The 18,473-nt window shown below is 35.3% G+C and overlaps 1 protein-coding gene across 1 annotated transcript in view; it reads right to left on the bottom strand.

Moving 5' to 3' along the window:
• The window catches only part of RANBP9 (RAN binding protein 9), a 93,174-nt gene that overhangs the window by 21,879 nt on the left and 52,822 nt on the right, over window positions 1-18,473 (bottom strand). Inside the window, exons 3-7 of the mRNA XM_072813607.1 lie at window positions 17,610-17,662; window positions 16,505-16,672; window positions 11,922-11,944; window positions 2,872-3,056; window positions 44-156 (exon numbers count right to left, since the gene is read on the bottom strand). Of these exons, the coding sequence (XP_072669708.1) occupies window positions 44-156; window positions 2,872-3,056; window positions 11,922-11,944; window positions 16,505-16,672; window positions 17,610-17,662 (542 nt within the window). The remainder of the gene's footprint in view (window positions 1-43; window positions 157-2,871; window positions 3,057-11,921; window positions 11,945-16,504; window positions 16,673-17,609; window positions 17,663-18,473) is intronic.

Below are 18,473 nucleotides of genomic sequence, written 5' to 3'. Positions count from 1 at the left end.
TAATCTGAAAACAAGTGTTATCCATGCACCACAGGGTCCTTACTTTGTCTATTCTTAATGGAAGCTAATTCTTCTAGAACGGTCTGGTCTGTAGATCTGGCAAAGGCCTCTGCTGTGGCACAGTACCCATGGTGGACTAAATAAGATGAAACCATTCTTAAAATAAAAAGAAGAAACACACATCTTTTAGTCAAGAGAATACAGGCTTCATACTACAACTTACATAAAACAAGATCTACTCTGTTGTTACAAAACCAACCTATTCCCTTAAAATAAGGCTTTAAGGACCTCAACTTTAAAATCAGTTAAAAAAAAGAATCATTTTGTTCTAGTCATGTAGTATTTCCAAAAAGAGAACCGCAAATGCCATGTTAAGAGTACTCTCCCTAAGAATAACTGTCACAAGAGAAGAATCCCTGACAGACTCTTGATTCTTGGTTCCCCATTATCCCCAGGGTCCTTTCCTGTCACTTCCCATCCTTATATTCAATATTCAATCCTCCTAACCATAATTTCTGTTTCACCTTTAATTATACAACTTATCCTAGTGAAGTGCTGGCATTTTCTAAAACACAACACTTTTTAAATAACAGATTAATAACTCTTTGGTGTTATGGAGTTCAATTCCTTTCTTTTCTCATCAGTTGCATGGGATAGGATCTCCAAGAGGTGAACACAGGTGAACGGGAGAGAGGCTTTTTCAGAACAAAGTCTATGAGGGTGATAATACTAACTCACGAAAAACAGCCCTTCTGATCCAAATCAGTATTACTGTACATGAAAGATTAGTTACTCAAACGTGATTTACATGGAAGTGCCATGCTTTCAAAGAACAAGTTTGTTGTTTTTCAAAGTCATCAAGTGGTCAAAACACATTTACATCTAACTGCAAAAGGTTAAAGAAAACTTAAAAAAAAAAAAAAAGGTTAAAGAAAACTACTGACTCAACAATATTAACCCAAATATCCAATATATCCAAATATTCAACTCCTAAACCTGCCGCCATCTGGCACTACTAACACCCTATCAGAAAATGGTAGGAAGCAGTGAAGAGGGATGGAGGGGGCAGCAGGGAAAATCTCCAAGAAACAGATTTTGCATTTTACTTCATCTAATTGGTCAAAATGATTTACAAAAGTAGGAAAGAACTTTTTAAAATGGACTTCCTAGGAGGTCACGGTGAGTGTCAGTTTTAGAAAGAATGGGGTGGTGGCCCTCACTGGACTCTGGTTACAGAATTAAGTTAAATGAGGCTTCCTCTACTACGATCCTGCTATGATCCTCAGTGGCAACCATTTTTAAAGTGCGAAGGGGAGGTGACCCCAGGAGAGCAACTTATCGTCACTCTAACTCATGGAACTATGAGGTTTTCAGCCAGGCTTTGCTGTTCTGTCAGCTGTGCCGGCAAAAAGTACCAGTGCAGAGGCTCTGTGATACCAGATGATAATAGCTCCAGGGAAGAAGCATGTTTTCAGAATCACCATCATGTCTTCCAATCATTATCTCCTCCAAAAAACACACACAAAGATTTATTATATCTTTAAATGTACAACTGTTCAAAGCAATTACACAGACATTTAGGACAAATTGTTAGATTCATGGTATCTGAAAGTCTCTGCTATTTTCTTTGATGAGATGACAGCAGGGAAAATGACTATTTAAATTTACTTGTACTTATTTGATTTTTAGGTCTGCACTATTTCAAGCTTTAAGAGCTACCACTGAGTACTACTGACACCCAGGCATCATCTCCAGCCTTTTAGCAAAGGTATAATCTAAAGAGTTGACTATCATAGGACTTACGTTTTCCTGCTGACTTCCATTCCAATGAAATTCTACTTTTCCATAAAGAACAAGTTGAAATAAAGGTTGTTCATTTTACAATATACTTTTATTGATACCCACTGTTTGCTCTGGTATCACCTACCCATTCTGTACCATCGTTATCATGAAATCCTAAGTATTTATCCTGCTTTTAGGAATCCTCACTCCATGTTCCTATTTGGTCTTTTACTCCTTTTGCTGTCTCTTAAATGTCTAATAATAATATATTAAAATAATTAGTAAGATTTAAAAACTCCTTCAACTGGAGGCTTGTGGTCAGATTTCCCTATATAGAATGAAGACAACTATAATCTAATGGAATCTACATGAAAAATAAATAGATTTCACAAAAAAGGGATCCTAATAACCAATAGTAGCTGAAATTATTCTTAGAGTGACCCAATTCACTGGAAAACTTGAGTCAAATCTTGAAATACAAAATATACACACAAGTCTGTATTCCAGTACATTAACTATACCATTATTTTGATGCTTATTCCTACTGAGTAATATTTCTTTTCCCCTATACATATTTGAACTACCGCTGAACACAGCCAAGTTCATGTCCGAAACCCACAGTTCCCGAGTTACACAATCTAAACTATCTTCCTGAATTTATCTTTGCATTAACACTAATAATAAAAGAATCAAGTAACCTATGGAAAGCATTAAATCCTATTACTAAGGATAGCAAATGTATTAACTAAGCAATCTTGAATCACTTTATTTCCTCCACCAAATTAATACATCAGACTAAAATACATTTTTGTATGTGTGCCACCAAATAAAAAAATTATTTTTAAGTAGAGTGAATTATCTTTTAGAGATTAAAATATAATCAACACATTAAAATTATTAGAATATGTAAAAATCACTTTTAATTAAGAGTAAATTATTTTATAGATTTAAATATAATCAATGATACACTAAGATTATTAGGATATAAGTTAGATTAAAATGCTTCAATAAGTATTTTTATGCTAAAAGAATATTTGATAAAAAATATATATTTTGAATAATAATGTCCATTCACATTTCTTCACTTACTTTTGTATCATGGTCTGCCATTCGCCTTCCCGATCTCCAATAGGAAACCGGTCTATCTGTGCCTGTATTTTGGTTCTCCACTCTCGCATGTAGTCTTCTATATCAAACACAAAAGGATGCTGCCCAAAATTGGCATCAACGACTTCTCCTGGTGTTTGGAGCCCCACGGTAGGATATAAATTTGGCTGTAAGACAACACATTTCACTAGCATCTATCTATCCCTTTTATATTAAAGACATCTTCATTCTTTCAAATGTTATCTTTAAAATAACAGAATTTTACTTCTTTTTTTTTTTTTTTTAGAATTTTACTTCTTGAATAATTTAAAATCACAATCAAACTAGTAGAGAAAGAAAAATAATCTAAATACAATTAAAAGCAAATACTCTAAATACAAATAACTTAAAATAATCTAAAATAGATTATATGCTGGATGAAAAATACCATTTCACCATGAAAAATATAAACCAACCTCAGCCATCTATTTTATTTATTCAGAAACTGTGAAAAAAAAAAAAAAGAAAGAAACTGTGGCATTATGCTTCTAATAAACAAAAACACAAATCTTGCTTCTAATAAAAACACAAGTCTTGCTCTTCAGACTATGTCATTTAATAGATATAAAGATTTAAATTTCAACAGGTAACTCGGACTTCTCTTTCTATATATATGATATGTATGATGCATGTCTAGAAACTGCACATGAGGACTAGTGAGTTACCACAGAAGCACAATCTTAACTGGGCTCGCACTCCTTTAAGTTCATGGATTTCATTTCTCTGTACATCTGGCATGCCATTAGAAAGAGACTGTAGTAAGAATGTAATTATAAGCAAAGCACAGTGCCATTAAGAGTGGGAGATCTCTTTATAAAAGCAAATGACTCAAATGCACATATTTCTGAAGAGAAAAAGGATTCAAATATTCAAATTCACAGAGAAATGCACTTAGATATACTCCAAGATTTTGAGGCTAAACGATCAAATTTAATAGCTTCAAGTATACAAAAAAGCACACAAGTCCTTTTGGCTCTATCACTAATTGTTATATCTAAAGGGGGAATGAGTTACTGAATGTCTACTAAATAGCAGGGTTTAAGCATAATAATAATCCTGTAAAATAATTATTGTTTGCATTACAAAGATAAAGAAATTGAGGATTGGGGATAATTAACTTGCTCACAGTCTACATTATGACAGAGGAGGGACTGGAACACAGATTTAATCTGACACCAGAGCTAAATTTAGGTTTTCTTCCTATAAACTCCAAATCCTACTTTATCATCATTCTTTGTCTTTATGCCTTATTTTTTTTTTTGCTTTAATGGTTATCACAAGTATTTTCAGCACAAAATCAGGTAAAGATTGAGAGGGCATAATTTGGATATAAAACATAAGAGGCTTAGATTTCACAGCAAAAAGCTAAGAGGATGTACTTAAAAACTGATCAATCAAGCAACCAAAATCAGAAACAAAAGGAATACTGTGTCAAAATACTAAGAAACAGAACTTATTTGGGAAATAAATGGTAATGCAATGTATGCAAATGTTCTGATTCTTAATCAACAAAACTAGCAAGTTCTTACAATTTTAAGCTGGAGACAAGTGAGATACTTGTTATAACCCTCTCGTTTCTGACACAGAGAAAACAGACCTAAAGAGTCTGAGGGATTTATCTAGGAGCACACAACTTAATGACACACATAAAGCAATTATTGCAAGCCTCTCCATTTCTAGCACAGTATTCTTTCCATTAAACTCCATTACAAGATTATGACATACTTTAAAACAAAAGTATATAAAGCCAAAGACTCTTAATAAAGATAACAAGAGTACAAGGCAATCCTGTTTGTTAAGCAGAATTTATAATTCTGATATTTGGCATTGCCCAGAGATGCTTTAAAAATAGTTTGCTACTCTAAATTTTCCTGACAAATTCAGGAAAATAAGCACATCCACACTATAAAAGAAAATCAACATTCAGGAGTACTGATAAAATTGTGCTATAAAAAAAGTTTAAAATTTCCCTATGACAAAATATGTCATTAATGTCAAGACAAATGGATTTTATCGAAAAAAAATCCGCTATACATATAAGGATCAACATTCTCAATGTAAACAATATTCTCACAATACAGGACAAAGATTAACAGACCAATTCAATTTTTTTCTTTTTTTTTTCCTTCAAATTTTTTTAAGTAGTGACATATATACAAGCAATTAGAAGAAATATAAAATGACAATGAAAATATACAGAGACATTAACCTCACTCAATTGCCTAAAATACAAATCAAAACAAGAATTTTATGCACATTAGATTAAGATTTAAAAGACTGAAAATACCCAATGTTGACAGAAGGTTGAGATCATACAAGCCCTCTCATCCAATGTGCACAGAAATGTAAACTGTATAATCTTTTAAGAAAGAAATTTGGCAAAAATCTATTGAAATTGACAAAGCAATTTCACTTGTGAGAATTAAATCCTGCAGAGAAACAAACATGTGCAAAGATATATGCCCTGCAGCACTATTTTAATGGCAAAATATTAAAAAGAATGTCCATTCACAGGTGGTATTACATACCATATCATTGAAACTCAGACTCTAATAACTGTAAGATATACCATTATTTTAGGTCTAAGAAAAAACACTGCCCATTAAATCTGACAGGCCATAGATTCTAAGAAGCACTCCCATTTCATAAACGTCAAAATATGAAAAGTATACATCCTAGAAATTGTGGTAGTACATCATAAAACAAGCTATTGTAAGAAATGAGTAAAAATGTGTATACTGATACAGAAAGAGGTCATATATATTACTAAATGAAGAAAGCAAGCTAGAGACTACATAAACTATGACCCCACTGTAAACACTTAAATAATGGACAGACCTGCTAACAAGTTTAGAAACAGACCTGGAAGGATGCGCACTCATCTCAACACGTTGTGATTATAAGAAACTTCTCTTCTGCATAATTCTGTATTTATAAACATTTATTATTTGAATACTATACATTGCCTCTGGAATCAGAACACGATAAAAAACTAGAACTGGTAAAGTCAGCTGGAATCAATGAAAAGTAACTTTTTTAAGGCTACTCAACTTTAAACCTGAAGAACTGAGGAGAAAGGAATTAGCCATCGAGGGGCTAAACTATACATTTTAACTTTTTAACTTGCTAGACTACAGATATCTAAAAATAGGAACAATTCAATAGTTTTTAGCATAACCACAGAGTTGTGCAACCATCACCACAATTTTACATTTTCATCATTCCAAAAAAGTAACCTCCAACCTATTAGCCATCACTTCCTGCCCCTCATCCCATAACCCTCGACAACCATTAATCTACTTTCTGATCCTACAGCTCTACCTATTCTGGACATTTCATACAAATGGAATTATTTATATAAAATGTGGTCTTTCGTGACTGTCTTCTTTCATTTAGCATAATAATGCTTACAAGGTTCTTCCATTATGTAGCATGAATCTAGGTTATGGATTTATGTAAAACAATTGTTTTCCATGAAAATTTCTAATACATTAAAAAAATCACCCCTTCTTTTGTAGAATCAGACAAAAATAACACCTCTATGAAAATAAAACAAAAGATCTCCTATTTTCTATTAGCCTATGAAAAATATAGACCCTATAAAGAACTCATTAAACTCAACAGCAAAGAAACAATCCAATCATGAAATGGGCCAAAGACATGAACAGAAATTTCACAGAGGAAGACATAGACATGGCCAACAAGCACATGAGAAAATGCTCCACATCACTTGCCATCAGGGAAATACAGATCAAAACCACATTGAGAGGGGATCCCTGGGTGGCTCAGCGGTTTAGCGCCTGCCTTTGGCCCGGGGCGCGATCCTGGAGTCCCGGGATCGAGCCCCACGTCGGGCTCCTGGCATGGAGCCTGCTTCTCCCTCCTCCTGTGTCTCTGCCTCTCTCTCTCTCTATGTCTATCATGAATAAATAAATAAATAAATAAATCTTTAAAAAAAAAAAAAGAAAAAAGAAAAAAGAAACCACAATGAGATACCACCTCACACCAGTGAGAATGGGGAAAATTAACAAGGCAGGAAACAACAAATGTTGGAGAGGATGTGGAGAAAGGGGAACCCTCTTGCACTGTTGGTGGGAATGTGAACTGGTGCAGCCACTCTGGAAGAAAACTGTGTGTGGAGGTTCCTCAAAGAGTTAAAAATAGATCTGCCCTATGACCCAGCAATTGCACTGCTGGGGATTTACCCCAAAGATACAAATGCAGTGAAACGCTGGGACACCTGCACCCCAATGTTTATAGCAGCAATGTCCATAATAGCCAAACTGTGGAAGGAGCCTCGGTGTCCAACGAAAGATGAATGGATAAAGAAGATGTGGTTTATGTATACAATGGAATATTACTCAGCCATTAGAAACGACAAATACCCACCATTTGCTTCGAGGTGGATGGAACTGGAGGGTATTATGCTGAGTGAAATAAGTCAATCAGAGAGGGACAAACATTATACAGTCTCATTCATTTGGGGAATATAAAAAATAGTGAAAGGGAATGAAGGGGAAAGGAGAAAAAATGAGTGGGAAATACCAGAAAAGGAGACAGAACATGAGAGACTCCTAACTCTGGGAAACGAACAAGGGGGTGGTAAAAAGGGAGGTGGGCGGGGGGTGGGGGTGACTGGGTGACGGGCACTGAGGGGGGCACTTGATGGGATGAGCACTGGGTGTTATTCTGTATGCTGGCAAATTGAACACCAATAAAAAATAAATAAATAAAAATATAGATCCTAAAAATATTCAAAAGCTAAATATACGCAAAATCATATTCTCAATAGCATAGTTTTGTTCTATTTTAAAGATGTTTTCTAATGAAAATGAAAGCAAATAACATATCTATAAAAGGTAGATTTCAAATCAGTCTACAGAACTTGGAAAAGAGCATTTTAAATGAGAACAGCTTCTGTAACAAAAGGAATTCACCTAATCCTGAACTGAATTAGTTTATAGACGGACATTTCCCAAACTGGTAAGATGGGCTGGGGAAGATCATTTTGAAAGAGACATAAGGTTTTCAAAGCCGTGTAAACAGCCTAGGTTTCATGGTAAGTGCAATGGTCTAGATAAACTTTTTTTTTTTCCCCCTGTAAATATACTCTTTACCAGAATTTAATGCTACAACTGGCTAGTGGGAGATCACACACACAGAATATATAAACACTCCTATAGTGGGGTCCTTAAGGGAAAGACTAACTTTCTCTTTCCTTTTTTAAGCAGCAGAATGCTGTACTGCATGTGGAAGTCCCAGAAGATCTGAGAGTTATAAAAATAAAAGCTCTCAGAACCACTGTATTAAAAAAAGAAAAAAAAACCTTGTAACAACCTCCATAACCACCACTTTACCCACTGTTGTTACAAAGCTGAGTATTACTACTAAGTAACTATAGACAAGGCAAACAGTTAACTAGTGATTCTAAAATGGGACAAAAATAGTCAGAAGGCAACATAAAAACAGTCAACATGTCTATGACCTGCTTAGCCTCTTCCAAGTCACCACCACTTCTACAAGCGAGGAACAAAAGCTCATAAAACATCTGCTTGCTCCGACAAGTTGGTTTTACTTGCTTCGGGCCACAAAAAGAGGGGGAAAACCCCCAAACACCCAACCAGCAGAGTCCTTTAGCCAAATGGAAAGGAAACTTCACTTGTTAGTTCTGAGCCACTCAGACCTGCACTCACCAGGAGGTAGTCATGCCTAAAGCCTCCCCTCCAATAAGCACATGATCGCATCTCTACTTGTCCACTCACAGGTGTGATGACTAGTTACTTTTCCTCCCTTTAGATTGACTTGTTTGCTTGCTACTGAGTCATTCTCATCAGCAAATAAAACATCATGGTAAATCAAAAAAATCTTTCCTTGCCTCCATTTCTGCCACCAGCTACTGTATCCCACTTGCTTCCTCCCTACTGCAGTGGAAATCCTCCCTGAGGTTGTCCCTACTTTGTCATTTCCCTCCTCCCACTCTCTCTTAAACCCTCTCTGATTAGGATTTCTCCCTCCCTCACTGTGCTGAGACTCTGTCAAGAGTCACCAGTGACCTCTCCTCTGCTAAACCCGCTGGTCAGTTCTTGGTCCTTAGCTTACATGTTGTAACAAAGGGGCACCTGATGCAGTTGATTACGCCTTTCTTCTAGAGATGCTTTCATCACTTGGCTTTGAGGACACACTCAGTTGTAAGTCTTGCTCATTCTCAATCTCCCTCTGCTGGTTCCTTCTCTTCTCCCAAACATGCACCACCCCTCTTCTTGGCCTACACACTCCCTTGGAGATGTCATCTGATCTCAAGACATTAAACACCGAAATGCCAAGGATTCCCAATTTTTGTCTCCAGCCCAGATAACTGTCTCAAATTCTAGGCTTACACAGCCAACTCTATGCTCGGTAACTCCATTTAACTTATCCAAACTGATCTCCAGATCTCTCCCTCAAAACCTGCTCTGCCTATATACAGCCTTCTCTGTATCAGTAAGTAGCATCACCATTCCTTCCATTCCTTAGGCCAAGAATCTCGAAGTCCTATCCTCTTTCTCGTATTTTCACATCCAATCCATCAGAAAATTCTCTTGGCTCTAAGTTGGGATTTTTTTCAAATCAGATTTATTTTTATTTTTGAATTTAACTCTTTAATCTACCTGGAACTTACTTTGATATAAATATAAGACAAAATCCTAAGATTACACACTTTTTCAAAAGATAAACACTTGTTCCCCTACTGCGTATTAAATAATGCTTCCTAGTAAGTATGCTGATTTCAGACTCTGAATCTTCCTTAGCTTAGCAAAGTTGTTCTCTACTATAACTTTGATTTTTTTCTATTAATATTCCTGAAAATAATTCTAATCTATAGATTGGATGACTATTCTCTGCCTGTGATTCTCCTGTCACCTCTCTCAAAACATCTCTGCAACTGAAATGTGTCTTATGAATAGTGGCACCCTACATCTGCCTACTCAGGCAGCTGTCCCTGCCTACACAGATGTGAATCTGTTGAAGAATAAGGTCTCTGAAAACTCTAGAACTTGACTGTTTTTTTTTCCTGGTGGAACAGCTGGTTAACTGCCACCTCTAAGACACTTTAGTCAACAAGCCATGTATGAACCACCTAAGAAAAAATACCAGAGTCTTAGCTGTTGCCAGAAAACTTTTGGTTAGTATCCTCTGGTAATATTGAAAACTGCACAATGCAATCAGGAGCTTGGAAGAAAATGCCAGAGATATAATGGAGAGCTCTTAATAAATGTTCTTAATGGCAAAGACAGCATCACGTAGAAAACCAGGGATATCAACTCTAAAAAAGTGGTTTCAAAGATTGGACTCTAAGCATGAAGTGTGGGAAATATCTTCATCAATCTATAATCCTTATTTATTATTTTCAGGGGTGCAACGAGTGATACTGATTTAAAAAAAAAAAAAATCTATATTTCGGGCAGCTCTGGTGGCTTAGCAGTTTAGCGCCACCTTCAGCCGAGGGCGTGATCCTAGAGACCTGGGATGGAGTCCCACGTCAGGCTCCCTGCATGGAGCCTGCCTCCCCCTCTGCCTGTCTCTCTCTCTCTGTCTCTCTCTGTGTGTCTCAAATAAATAAATAAATAATCTTTAAAAAAAAAAAATCTGTATTTCGAGATGCCTGGGTGGCTCAGTGGTTAAGCATCTGCCTTTGGCTCAGGTCCCGGGGTCCTGGGATTGGGTCCCACACTGGGCTCCCTGCAAGGAGCCTGCTTCTTCCTCTGCCTATGTCTCTGCCTTTCTATGCCTCTCGTAAATAAATAAAATCTTAAACAAAACAAAACACCATATTTCAATACCCTAACAGATCATTCAGTGAATACAAAATGAAAATTCTAAGTGCTAAGAAAATATATCATAGTTAGGTTTTCCTCCCTTCATCTTATACATGGTGCATATTACAATGGCTAGTCTTCACCTTGGTAAACAAGGTATCTAGAATCAAGCCAGTTCTCCAATCTGTAATGACACAATCACCTGCTGCCTGAATTTCTGCAACAGCATCCTCACAGGTCAGCCTGCTTCTGCTCTCACTCCCTGCCCGAGTCTACCTTTCAGCCGGCAGTCAGCGATCTTGAAAACTGAGTTATACCGTGAGAACGGTAAACTCTGCAGTGTGGCTGCATTCCACTCACGGTGAGTGCCCAAGTACTCATTATGGCTCGCAAGATGTCCACCCTCTAGCCCACCTTCCCCCCCATGACCTCGGACTCACCTAGCACTGTCTTGGGTCTCCGGGCCCCTTCCTTAGTCGGGCTCCTTCTAACTGCTCCCTCTGCCTGGGACATGCTTGCTCTGCCTGCCGTTCAGGTGACTCCCTTCACTTTGTCACAAGTCTCTGCTCAAGTCCTCAGCCCTTGCAAACCTTTCCAAAGGTGAGCAAACTGTATAACCCATGTTCTGTCTCTGGTACTTCCATGTTCTTTTTCTCTTTAAGAAGTACCTAAAACCTTTTAAAATGTTTTAATTTACTTATTTTTAATGTGTCATTTACTCCTATTCTCCAGCTTCAAGAGGGCAGAGACCTTCACCTGTTAGATGAATGATGCACCCCACGCACAGAATCTGCCACAGAGCAGTCATTTCGGTATACTCGGCATAAATAAATGACCACAACTGTTGCACAGCCACTTGCTGAAAAGTTCAGTGATACCAAAGAAACATATTTTAAGTGAATGCAGTGACAGTGACATTACAAGGTGTATTTTAAGTAATTGTTTTTCTGTTTTTGTGTTGTTGTTTTTTCTCACTATAACAGTAGTTCCCTTGGGCCAGGGCACCAAATGCCATTTGGAGCCTAATTTCTGAAGGTGACAACAATGGAGGCTAGAGAAAAGCTCTCTATTCTATGCATCGCATATAAGCTTGATAAGTATCAGTAAGACGGAATTCCAAACAGGCTTAATAATAGTTTCTTCGTATTTCTTTTAATTAAAAATACAAAACAGCTTTTAAAAGAAATTATGTCTTACCGGTAGGTCGGTGAAAGCAATACCTAAAAAACAAACAAAACAAACAAAACAAAAAAAAAGTGGCATTAGAAATGGGTTTTCAAAGGCAGATGATAATGACAAGCTGAATTTATAACTGAAAACAAAGGAAGGAAAAAATTTAAAACCTAAATATAAAATAATGAGACTAGCATTTTTCTCAGAAAGAGCAACAGAGGTCTGAACGAATGCTATCTCCTTTCAAAATCAACATCCTCATTAGTCACACACCAATTTTATTTCTGGAGTACTGCAACTGCCTCCAGGACTTTAAAAATGGTTTCAGATGTATCTTCTAAGCTATGTCAGGAGCCATATAAGAAAACTGGTTGCAAAATAGTATCTAATTTTTTACCAATACCCAAGCTGCTTTACACCCAGTCTTTTCACTTAATCTTTCTCACCTAGATTTAGCTTTGTAATTTTGAGGGGAAGGGAAAGAAGAGATTTTTGTTGTTGTTACAAAGAAAAAAAAAAAAAGTGAATGATGCGAAATACAGTACTGTTGTTTCTTTAAAAAAATTTTTTTTCTCATGGAAGTACATTCTTAAATAACTTTGGACTATTCTGTGAAAAAACTCAATTCCTCATTCAAAGGATCAAGATTTATAGGGTGAGAATTTCTCACGAATGTCCTCTGACAGTAATTTCAACACAGTCATGTTCCAGATAGACCTGAATTAACATGAAGTCATAGGAGTAAGTCTCTGGCATCCCAAAGTGATGATTTAATAATCTCTCTTCAAATATTTAAGTATATTACTTGGGTGAAAATAAAATAATAAATAAACCAATTATTTCTGTAGGACCTCATTCACAGGTTTAAGAGGACTGAGCTCTAGAAAAACAGGAGACCGAGTTGGTTTGTTAGTTAATTTCAGTTCTTCCCACCTAAACACACGTTAAAACAAAACAAAACCAACACACCAGCACCAGTACCTCTCCAGTGTTGATCATCATCTAAAAATTAGGGGTGTTTCTGTTAAATCATCTTTAAGGTCTCTTCCCACTGGAGATTTCATGGCTTTGTAATTGTGCTGACCCATCAGAAAACACAACTATCTGACTCTATTTATTAAAGTAATAATTAATTAAAAGACAAACTATGCATCTCTACTATATGGCTTTTAATAAATGTGTAAAAATAGTGGTTTGTAGTTAAGTTCTGTTTTTAGGACTTTTAAAAACTAGTAAGTTCATGTTGGCTTGTCAGGAGGAAAGCAAAGCTGGAGGTCTCCCCATATCCCCCATAAAACATTGGTAACTTTTAGCTTTATTAATAAATAGAAAGCAAAGTGACTTCCGGCCAAATATGAAAATTTACTCTAAAATCTTCAGAAAACTAAAAGGATACAGAAAACAAGAGAGATTACGTTAATAAAATATTACCAACCGTATCTTAACAATTTTCAATAAAAAATTATTGTCCTCAAAGATATCTATTATAGCAAAGAGGGTCTACTTCTGTAGGTTTAGCAAAAATTCCTTTTTGTTAATAGGTAATAAAATCCTCAGTCCTTACCAAAAACTCTAATGAAAAACCCAAGTCAGTTTCATAGATTAGCTAACATTTTTTGAACACTGCCAAATATAGCTACCACAAACTGTACAGATTCAGACCACAAAAAGATACCACTTTAGTAAGTTAGTATAATTAAGTTTTACACAGAAGGCAATTAATTTATATTTCTAGTTTTCTGATTTGTCAAGAGGCTTTTTAAAAAGTAACCTTCAATTGATGATATTCAATAAAACAAAGTAAAAAAAAAATTTCCAATTAAATTAACCTAGATACTGTTTCTTCTTTAACTGTTTTCTCAAAAACCTTTCCAGAGCACCTGGGGAGCTCAGTCGGCTGAGTATCTGCTTTCAGCTCCGGTAGTGATCCCAGGGTCCCAGGTCTGAGCCCCACACATTGGGCTCCCAGCTCAGCTGGTAGTCTGCTTCTCCCTTAGACCCTCCTCCCTCCTCCCTTCTGGGCTTTCTTTCCCTTTCTCTCTCAAATAAACAAACTCTTTACAAACAAAACAAAACAAAAAACCCTTTCCATTCCTCTATGATCAGTAAATATATATTTTGGAAACCTTTATGAAACAGAAACTAAAGATGTATCAGCTTTTGGGTGGAAATGATCCACCTCAGGAAATATAAAAAACAGGATGTAAATAATATTTTATCTTCTAGATGTTAGAATTTGGACCAGAGGTTAAGCATACTTCTGTAAAGACCCAGAGAGTAAATCTTTTCTCCTCTCCAAACCATATGGTCTCTGTCATAACTACTAAGTTCTGCCACTGGAATAGGAAAGTGGCTGCATCGCACAAATGAATGGGTGTGGCTTTGTTCCAATGAAACTTGACTTAAAACATAGATAGGAGACCAATCTGGCACATGGGCCTTGGCCTGTTGAACTCTGTTCTAGAAGAGTAGCTCTTTGCCACTGCATCCCCAGCATCTAGCCCAGACTCTGGCACACAACGATAATAAACATTTAATGAGTACTCACTGTGTGCCAGGAAATCACCTAAGAACTTTGCATGCATCAGTCTACTTTAACAACCAAAAAAAGGTAGGTATTATAGCGACCTTATTTTACAAATTGAGGCACAGAAATATTAACTCGCAAAAGGTCACACAGCCTAAGCAAGGAGACAAACCCAAGCAACTAAAGAACCCATATTAATGACTCTCTTTGGGCTTAATAAGCATTTATTAAATTTATAAATGAATACTGATAAAGGTTTCAAATTTAAACTTAGAATGTACCTTTTTCTTAAAAAGTATCTCACTTTCAAAAATAGTTTTCTTATTGAAGAGAAAATTTCAATATAAATGTTTGTGAAAATCTAGTGAGAAACAAAATCACATCATCATGACCTTTCCATCTTCCAAAATAAAATTTCTTCTCTGGAATAAAGTTTTAAAAACTGTAAAAAGAATAATTTTGGTTTTAAAATTATGCCTTCTTTTGCATTTCTGAATCAAAAGTCATACCTAAAAGCAGATTTCTGCAGTTTAATTTAAATACAAATATCTTAAGCAGCTAAGGCAATTAAAACCATCCCAGTTAACCGCTCTGATACATCAGAGCCAGAAGAGTAACAACAAATAAACTAAAGAGGCTGCATCCTCTGGAAACTAGCTGGCCACAGCAATCAAATCACAAGTATACGTATCTTGCCTGGTGTCCTGAAAAAACATTCTTTTACCAGTAACCACCAGTCTACCCATGGACTTGGGACAACCTTTAAGTCAGATAACACAGGACTTCAGAATCAATATTAGTAATGAGAAGGGAAAGATTTAACCCAAATATAAAAGTGAAAATATTAATTTTATATCAGGAATACGGTGAGACAGTAAAAAGGAATGGTTATTACCAATGTAGCCAGAAATTTAGAATTTTCTATTATGAAATGAAAGACACAACAGTTTTTGTATTATATTAAAGAATATCTACTGTATACCTAAGGATACTGTTTATGGTCTAATTTTTAAATACTATTTTTCAGCACATGGAAATTTCTGCCTTCTGAGTGATTTTTGCTTCCTTTAGATTTACCTCATCAGAAATAATTTGCTTTGAATCAAGGACTTTTCAAAAAACGTGAAACCATTTTATTTTTAAAATATCAGTCTTACTATCCTTTATACTTTCTGTATAAAAACAACAACAAAAAATTAAGAAAATATAACCACCACACACAGTTCTCAATTTGAAGTGCTATGGGTGCATACACAACTAAAAAGCCTAATTTTATATTAGTCTTATAATGGATAGGCTTCTTCATGTTTTCATTAATATTTGTTTGTTTATTTATTTATTTAACTCCCATCTGTCTTTTACCCTTAGAAATTTTGCTATTAGTTTTTTGTTTTAATTCTGCTCCTTGGGGTGCGTGGGTGGGTCAGTTGGTTGAGCATCTGACTTTGGCTCAGGTCATGATACCAGGTTCCTGGGATCAACTCCCAGGTCAAGCTTTCTGCTCAGTGGGGACCCTGCTGCTCCCTCTCCCTCTGCCTCTGCCCCTTCCCTGTTTGTGTTCTCATTCTCGCTCTCCCAAATAAATAAAATATTAAAAAAACAAACTCTCCTTTCTGCAGAACTTGTAGTCATCATCGTTATCATGCCTGCCCTTTTAGTAGGTCAAATGCCTTTCATTTGGTTCCAGTATCAAGCCTTTCCTTCATTATTACCCCAAACAGAATACACTAAAAACTGACAGCCTTTTTCTCTTGGCACCTGTTACCTAGAGAATTCAGTCACACTATCAAGTGTTTAGTGTTTTACTCAAAGCAGAAAACATTTAGCATTTCTATTCCTAGAATAGATATGTGAACATGGGGATTATTTTCATAGTTATTCCCATACATGTGATACAACATAGTCTTCCCAGAATATAAATTTTCACTATTTCCTCAACTTCCACCTAGAAAGAACAAAGAAATCATATCCAGAGGCATGTATTTATAATAGAGGACTATATAGTAAATGTGACTACCATGCTGTAAGTACAATAATCACAATACTGGATTATTTTACATGCAACACATTTTCTTAGTACCTAAACTATGTCCATTCTTGGTGTAGAAGCAGGTATTGTTGATAAGGTTAACACAACAGCCAATAACATCACCAGTCGTAAACGTTGGTCCATAAGGTTGTCCCGTTCCAGAAGAACAAAACGAATGTCCATCATCCCCATGATAACCATATGAATGTTTATCCCAGCCTAAAGAGAAAGTTCCAGTATATTTACAATGAAAAGTAAGGTTCCCCTGTACTAGTGCTACTCACTAAACATTATGACAAGATAAACAAGAATAGTACAATAGATGACAGCACAAAGATAAAATCCTCAAATATACATTTAAATTCCCAACAATTATACCACATGATTTCTACATTAAAATACTGTTTATAACACTAAGTAACACTAAGGAAAATAAATTTACCACACAGAAGACTAAAACATGTATTAAACAAGACTATGATTAAAAAAAATAGCAAGACACATTTTCCATGCATATTTCCTTTGCTAACAGACCAAAGGAATTTTGCTTTGATTGAAACACATAGAGTTTAATATAAAATGGGAGATTTTATTAAAAAAATAAAATAAAATAAAATGGGAGATTTTTCTATTTTCAAAAAGTCTCCCCTAGAATTAATTTTTAACATTAGAAAACAGAATACCAGAAAATATAATACAAGAATCACTTTCTTCTGATTAACAGTTTTGGAAAACAGTTCTGGTATCCCAACTGACACCTTCCTTAGTTTACTTTTACTATTAGCCTACATTCCCAGAACATTAAACAAAGGAACATAGGTTAAAAGCCAGACATGTGCTGGGTAGCTAAGAGAATCAATCACATTAAAAGATTTCAAGTAGTTGATATGACTATGTAATGGAAGCTAAAATAACAAAACAAAACAAGCAAAAACACAAAACAAAAAAAATGCATGGTAAATGCATGGTAGATAGAAGTTTTGCTAAATAGCATAAAATTTCAATCTTTTAAAACCACTTGGCTTCCACTTAGAACTCATAACATAGGTGATTAAAGATAGAACATCAATGTATTTAACTATTTCAATTTATTACTTCAAATTTTTAGCCAGAAGGAGGTAGCCGTAAGACAGTGCTATAATTCAATTTTAAGTACCTGGTAGTCTATTCATGTTCACACCTTGAGCAGAAAGACCAATTCCCATGTAACTGTTAAAAAAAGGGAAGGAAGAAAAACAGGTTATTATAACCACATGTGTAAAAATTACCAAATACTCTGAAATATATCAGAACCCAGCCCAAGTTGAAACACTTAGGACAGCTACAAAAAATTTATTACAATTCATTAAATAGCAGGAAGAGCAATATGAAGCAACAATAAAACCCAGATTCACTGTAAATTCCTACAGTACTCATTCATAAATACAAAGTACTAGTAATAATTATTATGCACTCTAGTAACAACTATAAAAATCTTTCAACTTATCTACACATAAATATTTAGGATTAAGACTTCCAGTAAAAAGTATAGGGGGATTTGTGGAAAAAAAGATAAACAGTCATTGGGAGACTTATAATTCTTTTTTGTTTATTTGGGTTTTTTTTTTTTTTGAAACTTGTATTTCTAAAAAGACATAGTAAAAAATCTAGACCACAAAAATTGGGACCTGGATACAGATTCGAAAAAATGTCAAATTCATATAAAGACATTTAAAATATTTAATAACATTACACTTGAAAATATGTACTGTATGGTATCCATATACTGGTTTTCTCGGAGTTTGGCAAAATGACAAAATCAAATTAAATATGGGACTCTTAATTTTTAATTTATCAAACTAAAAGAACAAAATTATCCCCCCAAAAAAAGAAATGTAAGAGGAAGAGGAAAAAGTAATTATTAAGGTATGTGATTCATTTTTAAAAGCTTATAAAATATTAATAAAAGCTGATAAAGATAGTTGAAAAGCAGGAAGAGTATAAAGCAGTACACTTGTAAGTACTGATGCAAAAAACCTCC

This window comes from Canis lupus, chromosome 37 (assembly GCF_048164855.1).
Source record: "Canis lupus baileyi chromosome 37, mCanLup2.hap1, whole genome shotgun sequence".
Taxonomy (NCBI): Eukaryota; Metazoa; Chordata; class Mammalia; order Carnivora; family Canidae; genus Canis; species Canis lupus.
Note: the sequence above shows the minus strand (reverse complement) of the source record. Positions and strands in the feature narration are given on the sequence as shown.